This window comes from Pelophylax lessonae, assembly GCF_965119305.1.
Source record: "Pelophylax lessonae genome assembly, chromosome: 4".
NCBI lineage: Eukaryota > Metazoa > Chordata > Amphibia > Anura > Ranidae > Pelophylax > Pelophylax lessonae.
This window is the reverse complement of record NC_138771.1, coordinates 607,200,203-607,215,087: the sequence shown is the minus strand read 5'-3', so window position 1 is coordinate 607,215,087 and position 14,885 is coordinate 607,200,203. Positions and strand designations below refer to the sequence as shown.

The 14,885-nt window shown below is 40.6% G+C and overlaps 1 protein-coding gene across 9 annotated transcripts in view; it reads left to right on the top strand.

The window, feature by feature from the left end:
• CACNA1A (calcium voltage-gated channel subunit alpha1 A) overlaps positions 1 to 14,885 on the top strand; it is a 496,856-nt gene that overhangs the window by 464,965 nt on the left and 17,006 nt on the right. For all 9 annotated transcript variants that reach the window (XM_082255807.1, XM_082255800.1, XM_082255805.1 and 6 more), the window contains 2 exons: positions 813 to 1,011; positions 11,246 to 11,457. In XM_082255807.1, the coding sequence (XP_082111933.1) occupies positions 813 to 1,011; positions 11,246 to 11,457 (411 nt within the window). The remainder of the gene's footprint in view (positions 1 to 812; positions 1,012 to 11,245; positions 11,458 to 14,885) is intronic.

The following is a 14,885-nucleotide window of genomic DNA, read 5'->3' as shown; positions in this document are numbered from 1 at the left end:
CTTTGATGGCCTTTACACATTGCTAATATAAGCTTCCCTAAATAAAAATATGTTTTTTGCAGCTCTCTTTAAAATATATTGTTTATTGTGATAAGTGACATTTGTACAATGCAACTTGGCTTCATATATCCAAGCATTTAAAGCAGGAACTGTCATGGTTGGTCCATAGCAACCAATCAGATTCAAACATGCACTGGTGAATGAAAGATGAAGAAGGAAAGAGAAAATCTAAGTGGTTGCAAGGGGGCATGTTGCTTATAAATGAGTCTATAAAAACAGACCTGGATTGAATAATATGATTTGAAAAAACTGTTTGCTGCTAGGTATTATTTTTTTCTTTTTGGACAGTGAGTCCAGTAACTAGCCTTGTTGATGCAATAAAGAAAAAGTAAATTAACCAGTTTTGAATAAGAAATAAAAGATAGCTTTGATTTAGTTTAAAAGCAAAAAAAAACAAAAAAAACAACCAGTATTCAGGAAGATGTGGGTTACCTTTCAACCAAAAAATGGGAACGTTACAATCCTTGGAAATAGGACTATTGTACTGCATGTCCAGATAATGTTTTTAACCTTCTGCACCACTGGTTATGTGAACAGTGCCAAACTGTGTCTTCAAGCTGCAGGCAAGTAGTTGTGGCCTGCCTCATTCTGGCTGATAGAGAATAATGACCAGTGTGGGACAGACCCCAACCGCCTGTTTGCTACTTCACACATTAAAGCTAAAGCCAGTCAAAGTAAAGTTTAACTGTTGACTGGCACAATCCTTTAATTGGTGTGCTGGTGGTTACCATAGCTGTGTATCAATCTTGCAGACCATTGTGGATGGAAGTCCCATGAAACGTTCAGCCTCTATGCTTGGTCATTCTCGGTCTAAAGGCATCCGACTAAATGAATACTCATTGGAGAGGGTAACGCCTGAGGAAGGCCCTCGCCATGGGCACCAGCGCAGAAGAGAAAAGCGGCATCAAGTGTCTGAGAGATCCCTAACACGCTATGTGGATCTAGAATCAGGTAAGTAAAAAACTGAAGATTTTCAAAATATATTCAGAATAATACTTTTTGCTAACATTCTGATATCTGAATTTACTTTTGTTTACTAGTATCTTACTGGTTACTGTAAGTGCAACAAGAACATTTTTTTGTCTTATTGTGAAAGTTGTTAAGATATATTCTTAATGTGATTTACACAACAATCTAAGAAAATACAGTTTCCAAGTGGCTCATCTTACAACTGGTTTTCTCATAGAAGATTTTCAGAAAGAATACTTTTTAGTTTCCAAACTTTTTTTTATTAAAGTTTCAAGTAACAAACAGGCTTCCCTGGCAGAAAATATCAAACTAGACACTTGGATACTGAGTACAGTGAAGGCAAAATACATCAGTATGAAAAAGTCTCAAGCGTAATCCCACTAAGGGTATACACATGAGAATCGATAGGCAGTTAAATGGTAAAGTTACTTATAGAATCAAGTAATAATGAATTAATGGTACAAAATTGTTTTCACATCCGACAGTGTACTATATACTAAGTGACTATAATAAATAGCATGTAAAAATAATAGGTGGAAAGGTTGTCACCAGAAGAAAAGAAGGAAAAGAGAAGAGGCAAAGCATCACTGAGGGAATCTCCGGAGCACACTACACCCTCTCAAGATAGTGACTCAATGGCTGCCATGTTTTGTCAAATTTTGATTATTGGTGAGATTAGATGACAATTTATCGTTAATCATTATCCAGTTCAGTTTATGCTTAACGTATTCAAAAGATATCGTTGGTTGATTCCAACATTTAGCTATAGCAATTCTGGCTTCTGGAATCATGTCAATGACCAATTTTTGTTTATATTTAGATGTTTATAAATAGGGGTCCTGGAGATATTAACTTCCATTACCGTGCATATTAGGTAATCTAGTAAGTTTGGGGCATTGCCACTATATATGGAACATAGTTTCCAATTGGCCACAGCACCTAAAGCATAGAGCAGTGGCCTGTAAATACATCTTGGCTACTGTGACAGGAACCGTATACCACCGAAATAGCGTTTTAGAATTAGACTTCACTAAGGCGGTATTGAGAGATACGTTTGTTAGATCATGTACTATCTTCTGCCATCCTTCAATGTCAAAAGTGGAGCCCAGGTCCTGTTCCCATTGGGTCATATTTATTTATTTATTATAGGTAAATATAAAGCGCCATCAATTTATGCAGCAATCTGTGTGTATATATATATATATATATATATTGTACATTCACATGAATCCCTGCCCTCAAGGAGCCTAAAATGTAAGGTCCCTAACTCACATTCATACATATACTAGGGACAATTTAGACAGGAGCCAATTAACCTACAAGCATGTCTTTAGAATGTGGGAGAAAATCGGAGTACCCGGAGGAAACCCAAGCAGGCACAGGGGGAACATGCAAACTCCAGGCAGAAAGTGTCGTGGTTGGGATCCAAGCCTGATAACATCCCCAAACACTCCTCCAAGAGAACCACTGTCTTGCTAAAGAAGCTGAGGGTAAAGGTGATGGGCTGGCCAAGCATGTATTCATACCTAAACCATATTGAGCATCTGTGGGGCACCCTCAAAGGGAAGGTGGAGGAGCACAAGGTCTCTAACATCCACCAGCTCCGTGATGTCGTCATGGAGGAGTGGAAGAGGACTTCCTTCTGAGACGACAGCCATGCAGACCAATTTGATGCAGTGTGCGGTATAAATTCTGAGCACTGACAGGCTGACCCCCCACCCCTTCAACCTCTGCAGCAATGCTGGCAGCACTCATACATCTACAGTTGTGTTCAAAATTATTCAACCCCCAATGCTGTAAATGGTTTTAGGGAATTTAGTGTACATTTGTAATTGTATTCAGAATGAAATCCTACAAGGACTTCTTAAAGAACCATATGCAACTAAAATGACATCAATTGGTTTTGTAATACAGTAGTAAATGTTTCTTTTGTGAATTCTTCATTGACACAATTATTCAACCCCTTAAAGACTACCACTCTGAAGAACAGAGGTTCATTGAAGTGTTTTCAATCCGGTATTGAAAACACCTGTTGATGTCAGGGAGCAGCAATAAAGCCTAATAAGCACCAATTAGGCAGCTTTAAAATGACTGTGATACTCAGCTCCTTCTAGATATTTACTGGTGTGGTTACAAACATGGTGAAGTCAAGAGAATGGTCCATGAAGACAAGAGAAGAGGTGAATGGCAATGGCTATAAGAAGATTGCAAAGATGTTAAACATACCAAGAGACACCATAGGAAGCATCATTCGCAAATTCAAGGCAAAGGGCACTGTTGAAACGCTACCTGGTCGTGGCAGAAAGAAGATGCTGACTTTGACTGCTGTGCGCTACCTGAAGCATAGAGTGGAGAAAAGTCCCCGTGTGACTGCTGAGGAACTGAGAAAAGATTTGTCAGATGTGGGTACTGAAGTTTCTGCTCAGACAATACGGCGCACACTGCGTAATGAAGGCCTCCATGCCAGAACTCCCAGGCGCACCCCCTTGCTGTTTCCAAAGAATAAGAAGAATCGACTGCAGTATGCCAAAAGTCACGTGGACAAACCACAGACGTTTTGGGATAGTGTTCTGTGGACTAATGAAACAAAATTAGAACTGTTTGGGCCCATGGATCAACACTATGTTTGGAGGAGAAAGAACAAGGCCTATGAAGAAAAGAACACCTCGCCCACTGTGAAGCATGGCGGGGGGTCAATCATGCTTTGGGGCTGTTTTGCTTCTGCAACTACAGGGAAGCTTCAGCGTGTGCAAGGTACCATGAGGAGAAATTAAAGGATGGCGCTCAGGTGTGTTAATAGCTGATAATTACCCCAAAGGAGACATAGATAAATAATCCAATAAAAGTTTATTCCATGAATCCAAAGATAAAAAGCAATGTGTTAAATGAGTGATTCCTCCTACCAGTCCATGAAGTCTCTGTATATCACTGCTGCCTCAGCACGACTCCCTGATGTGAATCCCAGGGAAAGGAGAAGGAGATGGCATAGATCAGTGAGAAAGAGGAGCGGGTCTCAGCGGAGGTAGGGGCTCACACGGTCCGGTGTGCGGCCGCTTCCTGGACCGGAGCCCACGCTGTGCTACGCTGATGCCCGCTGTGAGCGCCGAGGGATCGCACACTGATGACGTCACCGCTATCAGCGCTGTCAGCCGAGTGTGTGTCCGCGGCCGGCGGGGGAATCACCTGAAGGACGGGGAGCTTGGAGGAAGATGCTTGCTCGCTTCTACAGAGCCTCCCGATTGCCACAACGACATGTTTCGCTACATTGGTAGCTTTGTCAAAACTTGTCGAACTTGACAAAGCTACCAATGTAGCGAAACATGTCGTTGTGGCAATCGGGAGGCTCTGTAGAAGCGAGCGAGCATCTTCCTCCAAGCTCCCCGTCCTTCAGGTGATTCCCCCGCCGGCCGCGGACACACACTCGGCTGACAGCGCTGATAGCGGTGACGTCATCAGTGTGCGATCCCTCGGCGCTCACAGCGGGCATCAGCGTAGCACAGCGTGGGCTCCGGTCCAGGAAGCGGCCGCACACCGGACCGTGTGAGCCCCTACCTCCGCTGAGACCCGCTCCTCTTTCTCACTGATCTATGCCATCTCCTTCTCCTTTCCCTGGGATTCACATCAGGGAGTCGTGCTGAGGCAGCAGTGATATACAGAGACTTCATGGACTGGTAGGAGGAATCACTCATTTAACACATTGCTTTTTATCTTTGGATTCATGGAATAAACTTTTATTGGATCATTTATCTATGTCTCCTTTGGGGTAATTATCAGCTATTAACACACCTGAGCGCCATCCTTTAATTTCTCCTCATCACATCTACAAGCTATCCAATACTTAGGATTGGGCGAACAGTGTTTTTATGGATATTTGTGTTTTACATGTTTGCATGATATTTTCAGGAAACTACCTGTTGGAGTAGCGCCAGAACTCTTTCTTTGAGCAAGGTACCATGAATTCTCTTCAGTACCAGGAGATATTGGATGACAATGTGATGCAGTCCGTCACAAACCTGAGGCTTGGGAGACGTTGGACCTTTCAACAGGACAATGATCCCAAGCATACCTCCAAGTCCACTAGAGAATGGTTCCAGATTAAAGGCTGGAACATTTTGGAGTGGCCATCACAGTCACCAGACTTAAATCCGATTGAGAACCTCTGGGGGGACTTAAAGAAAGCAGTTGCAGTGCACAAGCCTAAGAATGTGACTGAACTGGAGGCTTTTGCCCATGACGAATGGGCGAAGATAACCGTAGATTGCTGCAAGACACTTGTGTCAAGCTATGCTTCACGTTTAAAAGCTGTTATAACTGTAAAAGGATGTTGTACTAAGTACTAAGATTTAATGTCACTTGGGGGTTGAATAAAACTGATAATGATGTGAGCACAGAAAAGACATTTGTGGTTATTTCATTATAAATGTTATGTTATATTTGTCTGACCTACACGTGCCTCTTTGATTTAATTGTAAGCAGGATGACTGAATGATCAAAATCAATGTCAAACTGGCCAAAACAATCAATTTCAGTGGGGGTTGAATAATTTTGAACACAACTGTATTTCCCAAAGACAACCTCGGGATATGATGCTGAGCATGTGCACTCAACTTCTTTGGTCGACCATGGTGAGACCTGTTCTGAGTGGAACCTGTCCTGTTAAACCGCTGTATGGTCTTGTCTACCGTGCTGCAGCTCAGTTTCAGGGTCTTGGCAATCTTCTTAGAGCCCAGGCCATCTTTATATAGAGCAATAATTCTTTTTTTCAGATCCTCAGAAAGTTCTTTGCCATGAGGTGCCATGTTGAACTTCTAGGGACCGTATGAGAGATTGAGAGCGATAACACCAAATTTACAGTGGTGATCAAAAGTTTGGGCACCCCAGGTAAAAATTTGTATTAATGTGCATAAAGAAGCCAAGGAAAGATGGAAAAATCTCCAAAAGGCATTAAATTACAGATTAGACATTCTTATAATATGTCAAAAAAAGTTAGATTTTATTTCCATCATTGATACTTTCAAAATGACAGAAAACAAAAAAATGGTGTCTGCAAAAGTTTGGGCACCCTGCAGAATTTATAGCATGCACTGCCCCCTTTGCAAGGCTGAGACCTGCCAGTGTCACGGATTGTTCTCAATCATCGTCTGGGAAGACCTGGTGATGTCAATCTCAAAGGTTTTAAATGCCCAGACTCATCTGACCTTGCCCCAACAATCGGCACCATGGGATCTTCTAAGCAGTGGTCTAGAAAACCGAAACTGAAAATAGTTGACGCTCACAAAGCTGGAGAAGGCTATAAGAAGATAGCAAAGCGTTTTCAGATGTCAATATCCTCTGTTCGGAATGTAATTAAGAAATGGCAGTCATCAGGAACAGTGGAAGTTAAAGCAAGGTCTGGAAGACCAAGAAAAATATCAGACAGAACAGCTCGCAGGATTGTGAGAAAAACAATTCAAAACCCACGTTTGACTGCACGATCCCTCCAGAAAGATCTGGCAGACACTGGAGTTGTGGTACACTATTCCACTATAAAGAGATACTTGTACAAATATGGTCTTCATGGAAGAGTCATCAGAAGAAAACCTTTTCTACATCCCCACCACAAAAATCAGCGTTTGAACTTTGCAAATGAACATATAGACAAGCCTGATGAATTTTGGAAACAAGTTCTGTGGACAGATGAGTTTAAAATTGAATTTTTTGGTCGGAATGAGCAAAGGTACGTTTGGAGAAGAAGGGGCACAGAATTTAATGAAAAGAACCTCTGTCCAACTGTTAAGCATGGGGGTGGATCAATCATGCTTTGGGGTTGTATTGTAGCCAGTGGCACAGGGAACATCTCACGAGTAGAAGTAAAAATGGATTCAATAAAATTTCAGCAAATTTTGGATGGTAACTTGATGCCATCTGTGAAAAAGCTGAAGTTAAAGAGAGGATGGCTTCTACAAATGGATAATGATCCTAAACACACCTCGAAATCCACGAGGGATTACATCAAGAGGAGTAAACTGAAGGTTTTGCCATGGCCTTCACAATCTCCTGACCTCAACATAATTGAAAATCTATGGATAGACCTTAAAAGAGCAGTGCGTGACAGACAGCCCAGAAATCTCAAAGAACAGGAAGACTTTTGTAAGGAAGAATGGGCAAAGATACCTCAAACAAGAATTGAAAGACTCTTGGCTGGCTACAAAAAGCGTTTACAAGCTGTGATACTTGCCAAAGGGGGCAGTACAAGATATTAAGAAATATAGAAAAAACAGGGACAACCAGAACCAAAGAGGGGGAAGGCCCTAAAGCACCATATAAGAGTAAACGGGGTATAAATGAAATAGTTCCCTAACAAAAAATACTGACACAGAAATATATCAAAATGACAATAATTTATTAGAAATATACAATGTAATCCAATGTTAAAGAAAAAAAGGAACCGAACCTTCCCCTTGATCACAGTAAAAAACAGACTACATAGTCATTAAAAACAAGAACACATGCACCCCACACACATACTGCTGCAATCCACCAAAAGAGCATATATAGAATAATTGATAACTAAGATCATCAAATCAAAATCATGGGTCAAACCAGGGCTATCACCCAAAGCCAATCAGTGTCAGGACCCTACACATGCAAGGATGGACATCGGCTGAAACCAGTGAAGGATCCAGGCACTGAGCTAAATATGATGAATAGCTGCTGGATAGATACACACACACACAGGCAGACCAAAATTGCGCGTCCCAACCAATTCGGCAAGGGACCAGTACTGTCTGGGTGTGGTAAGCCAGCCAACAAGATGGAGCCTGTCTAACACTGGAAGTAAAGCATTACCTCATTAAGCAGGAAATGCACAGCAAGGCCATATCTCAAAGAGAAAGGGCATAAAAAGAGGGGACTCTAATAATTCCAGTGATGGACAGAAAGGAGCCTAGCATAATCACATAAAAAAAATTCCAATATCCATATAATAAATAAATGAATTGGGTAAGTGTGAACTAGGCAATAAACAGTGTATTCATATAACCAGTTCCTCCTGAGAGGCACAACGAGGAACCGATACTCTAAATGAAATGAAATGAAGAGAACAATGTCCCACATGGAGAGATTAAATCCCTCCACAAGTGATAAAGCCAATGAGCTATGGAGCTGAAAAGGACACAACAAAGTCTGGACATTATAAGAATGTCTAATCTGTAATTTGATGCATTTTGGTGATTTTTCCATCTTTCCTTGGCTTCTTTATGTACATTAATACAAATTTTTACTTGGCGTGCCCAAACTTTCGATCACCACTGTAACACACCTGCTTCCCATTCACACCTGAGACCTTGTAATTCTAATGAGTCACATGACATTGAGGAGGCAAAATGGCTAATTGGGCCAAATTTGAACATTTTCACTTAGGGGTGTACTCACTTTTGTTGCTAGCGGTTTAGACATTAATGGCTGTGTGTTGAGTTATTTGGAGGGGACAGAAAATTTACACTGTTATACAAGATGTACACGCTCTACTTTACATTGCAGCAAAGTGGCAATTTTCATTCTTCATAAAATATTTACAAAAATGTGAGGGGTTTACTCACTTTTGTGGGACACTGTATTCATTCCATACCCAAGTACAATATTTCAAAAAATCAGTCCATGATTGGTGTGAAATTGCATCTATATGACACAACCCATTTTGTGAATTGGCGTTCACTTCCTCAGGGGGTGATGCGCACACAATTATAAAACTGCAAGACATCACATGCTCATGTCCTACTGGTAGCCTTCAGGAAATGTCTGACCTGGGAACTGCACTATCTCCATGGTGGTCGGAAGCCACATATTGCGGTATTGGGGTTGTTTGTACCCTAATATTCTAGGCAAAATGGAGCCGAAACTGTAAGTGATGTATCACTCTACGTCAAAATTGTGGCTGAAATGACGTTCTGCTGATAGACTTTATATAGAGAGCCAATCATATTGGACACTAGAGGCCCCTGAGGACGAGCATTGGGTGGAAACGCGTTGGGCGGAGCTGCTCACGTGACGTCACGCCACCACGATTCCATTTGGGCGATATCAATAAATGGATTTATTGTTACACACTGTCTATTCTGTCTGGTTATCATGTGTAGATGACAGAGTGTGTGACCCACCGCAAATGTACTGAGAGCCTTGTGACAAGAGGATCGGTGATATGATCATAGTGACGAGGGGTGTCTAAACATCTGTTTGGTGAGTTTGCATTGCATGTGGGGCAACAGGAGTGAAGCACTAAAGTTTGTGTTTTTATCCTATTCATCACGGATGCTCTTCCCTATCTGCTGTACAAGATTATACTGTTTCATCTATATAACTATGAGTGTTTTATTTTATTTTTTTTCCTCATATTTCATTTTATGAGAGAGACTGATTACAATACGGACATTCTTGATTCCCTTATCGGGGGAACATTTCAGGTATTTTCGTATGAAACTTTTGAGGTTTTTGGTGAGTGATACTTCCACTTTTAAGGACTATATTCATTTATGGACTTGAAGAATTTTATGATTATTAATATTCATAGAAGTACACTTTCCAAGTGATTTATGTATCCTTTACTTTATTATTCGATTGAAGGTTGTGTGTTTTATCCTTTGATTGCGAGCAGCTATACTTATACCTGCGCTGGTCTGGTTACTTATTTTTCACATCACATGCTACTCTTCGTCAGTAGGTATGTTTTAATATGCGATCACCTTGGAGGATATGTTGCATTGCCCTCCTTGCCCACCATTCCATCTTGACCTGTCTGCACTGCTGGGCCCTCTTGAATCCTATACTGACAGTTCCCAGGTCAGACATTTCCAGGTGATTACCAGTAGGGAATGAGCATGTGATGTTTTGCAGATTCATTATTGTGTGTGCATCAACCCGATGAAGTGAACGGCAATTCATGAAACGCCTCGAGTCGTACAGATGCAATTTCACGCCAATCATGGACTGATTTTTGAAATATTGTACTTGGTTACAGAATGAATATTTATATATTAGAAAAATCTGCTTGACAATATGGTATTATGTTATTTTTGATCTGTTGGAAATTGTATTTACCAAGAAATCTTTACCTCATTGATTTTAAAATTGAGTGTGTTGCGCCTTATATAAAGTCCCACGGCAATTTATGAATTTTTGCATAATGTACAGAGTGCATTGGTCAGGAATTTGTAACAATTAAAGTAAAGGGGTCAGGAGTGGTTACTGCACAGAGTACAAGGATTAATATACGTAATCCAAACAGTTCAATGGGCCAAATTATTGCAGCAGCTAGTGTAAATCCCCCCCCCCACCCCACCTTCAAATACCCCAAAGTACAGATCTCTTCAAAAAGCTCTGATTCCCCACCCAGTACAGATTTCCCCCCCAATAGCCTTAAACCTGCCCCAGCATAGACCACCCTCCCAGGCTACCCCCTGTTTACAGTCTCTCCCAGTACAGATCGATCTCCCAGCCCGACTGCACAATACAGACCCCTTCCACCCAGCTTTTTCTCAGTAGAGACCCACCTTTCCCCCCGTGCAGACCATCTTCCCCACAGTCTTCGTGTGTGTGTTTCCTTCCCACCTTACCTTTGTCATTGCTGCTATTAACATAAACATACTCACTGGCCCAGCGAATCCAACGTTGTCTTTAAACCTTAACGATTAAGCCCACTAGGGGCAAAATGCATCTGAGGAATCTTTCCTGCAGGTAGAGAGCAGAACTGAAGCCATTTTGCATTACCTGGTTTAATTTTCTTCACAGTGAGTTGACATCCTTTGTGCGATTGGTTGCCATTTTTCTGTAGTATATTATAGCCTGACAAGCTGTTGTATACGATCTGCATCAGTTCATTATATGTAATGTTGGCTGATATAAGTGATAGGAACATTAGAGCGGCACTTTTTCTTTGTTTGTCTAAATCTGTTGCTAGTTTGATTGATAAATGTCAGTGTCTACCTTTCCTGCCCTCCTTCCTAGGAGCATGTTAGGCCCAACCACCTAGCTGACACACCAGGATAATTATCCTTATGTTAAAAAAAGTAACAGTTGAATTTTCAGTTGAATTAAAGGAGATTTGAAAATTACAGTCACGTGGCTAAACTAAAGATCCTTTTGTAAATTGTGAAAATACAGACTTTGCACTTTGAAAGATGCAAAACAAAAATGAAATAAATGTAAATCCCTCATATCTTTTTCTGTAATAATCCAACAGGTCTTGGTACAGAGCTCAGTACCACCACACAATCATGTGATCTGCCTTCAGAAGAACGTGGACGTACCCGGGATCGAAAGCATCACCACCATCACCACCATCATCACCACCACCACCATCACCATCCTGGATCTGAAAGGGAGCGCCAGGAGTACGGGAGACCTAGTTCTCGCTCTCCAAGTGCAGGTCGAGATTACACTCCACAAAGACAGGTGGGTCCAATATTTAATGCTGTGTTAATGATGGGGTAGCGTTACAAAATTACTGAATTTGAAAGTAATATGTAGGGTTTAAAGAACAGTGATGATGTGCAAGCCAGAGGAAATCATGAAAGCCAATCATCTTCTATCAGTTAAAATCTGTCTAAACAAGGAAAGATGTTTTCTTATTGGTTGATATGGGTTAATGCACACTGCTGTGCTTTGGAATTCATAACAAACTCCTAATAGTGGGCCATGTAACTTACTGTGGCGTGAGCTTAATGCTGTTGTCTGGATGTCCTTTAGTGATAACAGCTAGAGTAATCATCCAGCATTTCTCATGCCACCGATGAGTGCCAACACTTGAAGTCAAGTAAATGTTGGTTTTAGTGGGAGCATCAAAGACTAAACTAAAATAGGATTTTTGTACTCACATCAAAATCCTTTTCTAAGAGTCCATTGAGGGATACAGCTGGTTGATAATTAGCAACCAAGGGTTATACTGTCACCTAAAGCGGAATCAACACTGAGCACACTGAAGGCCATCCTCTTTAACACTAAAACCCATCCAACCTGACACCTGTTCAGCTGTAGCAAGCAATCCAAAGAGAAAAAGCTTATGAGGGTAGGGAGCTGTGTCCCTCAATGAGAAAAGAATTTTAGTGTGAGAACAAAAATCTATTTTCTTTATTGTTCACTGAAGCACAAAGCTTTACTGACAATAAGCAACCAAAGGACATCCTCAAGCAGTCCAAAATGAGAGGTGGGCACACCCAAACAACACAGGCAAATCAGCCTCTCCCCCCAAAAAAAACAAACAAGACCAAAGGACAAAAAATACCTGTTTACAGAACCTTTCGGCCGAATCTACCATCTACAAAGGCGGATACATCAACCTTGTGGAGCTTCAACATCATGTCAGCAGAAGACCAGGTAGCAGCCACACATATCTGAGACACAGAAGCCTGTTGACAAAAAAAAAAAAACAAAGGAACACTCACTACCCTAGTGAGTGGGCTTTAACGGGAAAAATAAGCACTTTATCTCACAACCTATAGGCCTGCACAAAAATCTGTGTACTCCATTTAGAAATAGTGGATCTGGAAGCTGGAGAACCTCTTTTGGGAATTTCTGGAATAAACAGGAAATGCTTTTGTCTAAAAGAAACAGTGGCCAAGAGGAAAACCCTGACATCACATCCAGACAATGGATATAGATCTCATTAGCTTGTACCTGTGCTGGACACACACAAAGGTAACAAAATATCCTTGTTAGGGAAAAAGCAGAGATTGCTTTGGGCAAAAAAAATGCCTTGGCCTCAAAACAACCTTGTCTTTATCCTCAAATAAGACTTTATACAGAACATTGCTGAATAATCAGAGAGTCTTCCAACTAAAGTGATGATCCACAAGAAAGGCTACCCTACAGAATAACAAAGTCAATGAAATGTACTGAATAGTTTCAAATGGGGGTCTTTGTAACACTAACAGCACTATATTTAAACACCTTAGTTGGAGTGTGGGCTGAATAGGGGAAGCAATGTGTGAAGACCTTTGAATTAAGGTAAGAATCTGTGGATTATTAGCAAGAGGATGTTCTAAAAGAGCAGACAGGACATTCAAATGACCCTTGATTGTGCTAAAGGCCAAGTGTTGTTCTACAGTACCTCCAACTAATGGAACAAAAGAATACCGCTCACTGAAAAGGCCTATAGACTTCACCAGTGAAAATAGGATTTTCACAATAAAAAATGTTGCAGGGATAGAAAGACCTTGGCCTTAAAGCTGTCTGGGAGAACTCCAAGCAATGTGATGGAATCAGAGATTAGGGAGGAAAACAATGTGGCACTAAATCTAGTAAATTGTTGAACAATATATAATAATTAATTAAAAACAAAAGTGTGTGTCTCAATGTCCAGTTCAAAAACAGTGATATCCAGAAATATTCCACTTATCAGTGTGCTAGATAAATAGAAACAATACCATATTATAATAAATACTTAATCAGTGTGAAAAAATATACCTAAAAAAAAAGTGTCTGAAATGCCCTAAAACCGGGCAGTGCACCCAATTACCAATGCTCTATATTCACAAGATGTAGAGATATAAAAAGCCCATCAAAAGTTGTGTGGATATCATACAGTAAAAATAGAACTGTCCTTGTACTTCAATGACTTCAAAACCAATCCTGTGCTCCACCAATGTGCATGGTGGCAGCTCACCTAAAAGAGTGGACCTATGTTCACACATAGGTCATTTAATGCTTTTTGTATACAGGGTTTTTTTTCCAATAAGCGATGCAGAGCTCTCAGTTTCTCCTCTCCGTAATCATCACATGCTATACCAATGGAAATCTGTATAGTGTAGTATTTTGGTTAATTTAGTAAAAAAGTAACTTACATAAAAAGTTACACTCAACAGTGAGTGTAGCTGGCAGTGGGGTCATGCACACAGGGAATGCTGAAGATTATGAATTTCCGGTCTTGGCTGCAAAGTGCCGTGACACGGCTCCACCTTCTAAATATATTTATTTAAAATACTACACTATACGGATTTCCATTGTTATTGCATGTGATGATTAAAGAGAGGAGAAACTAAGAGCTCTGCATTGCTTATTTGAAAAAACCCCATGTACCAACAAAAAGCATTATATGACCGATGTGTGAACATAGGTCCACTCTTTCAGGTGACCTGCCCCCCTGCACATTGGTGGAGTACAGGATTGGTTTTGAAGTCATTGAATTAAAAGGACTATTCTATTTCACTGTATGATATCTACACATATTTTGATGGGACTTTTACATCTATACATCTTGTCAATATAGAGCACTGGTGATTGGGTGCACTGCCCGGTTTTAGGGCATTTGGACACATTTTCTATACAGTATGTATATTTTTTCGCACTGATTAAGTATTTATTATTTTATGATATTGTTGTTTTATTTATATAGCACATTGACAATTGGAATTTTTCTGGATACCATGGCCACACACACTTTTGTTTTTTATTAATTATTATTATTATGTATTGTTCAACAATTGACTAGATTTAACGCCACATCAATTTCTTCCACAATTTATTGTATTGTGTATGTGGAGACATAGCTAGGTGTTGGCAGCTATTTCCTTGAATAGATCATTTATTACAGTTTATTGGATAGTGCATGAGTGACCTGTTGCATCCTTATGGAATCAGAGATGACTTCTCGAAGTTTAGGATACATTCAAAAGCCTTCAATGTCTGCATCATGATTGACACATTGGAGTCCAAGGTTAGAGAGGTCTGCTTGCGCAGCAGCAGATTGTCCAGACATTGGATGACCAGAGATGAAGACCCAGAACTTGTGCGAAGACCCTCGTATTCCCATGGCCGATTCCAGATTGAAGGGAAGGTACACAAACTGATAGTGATTGTTGTCCATGTCGAAGCAACAAAATCAC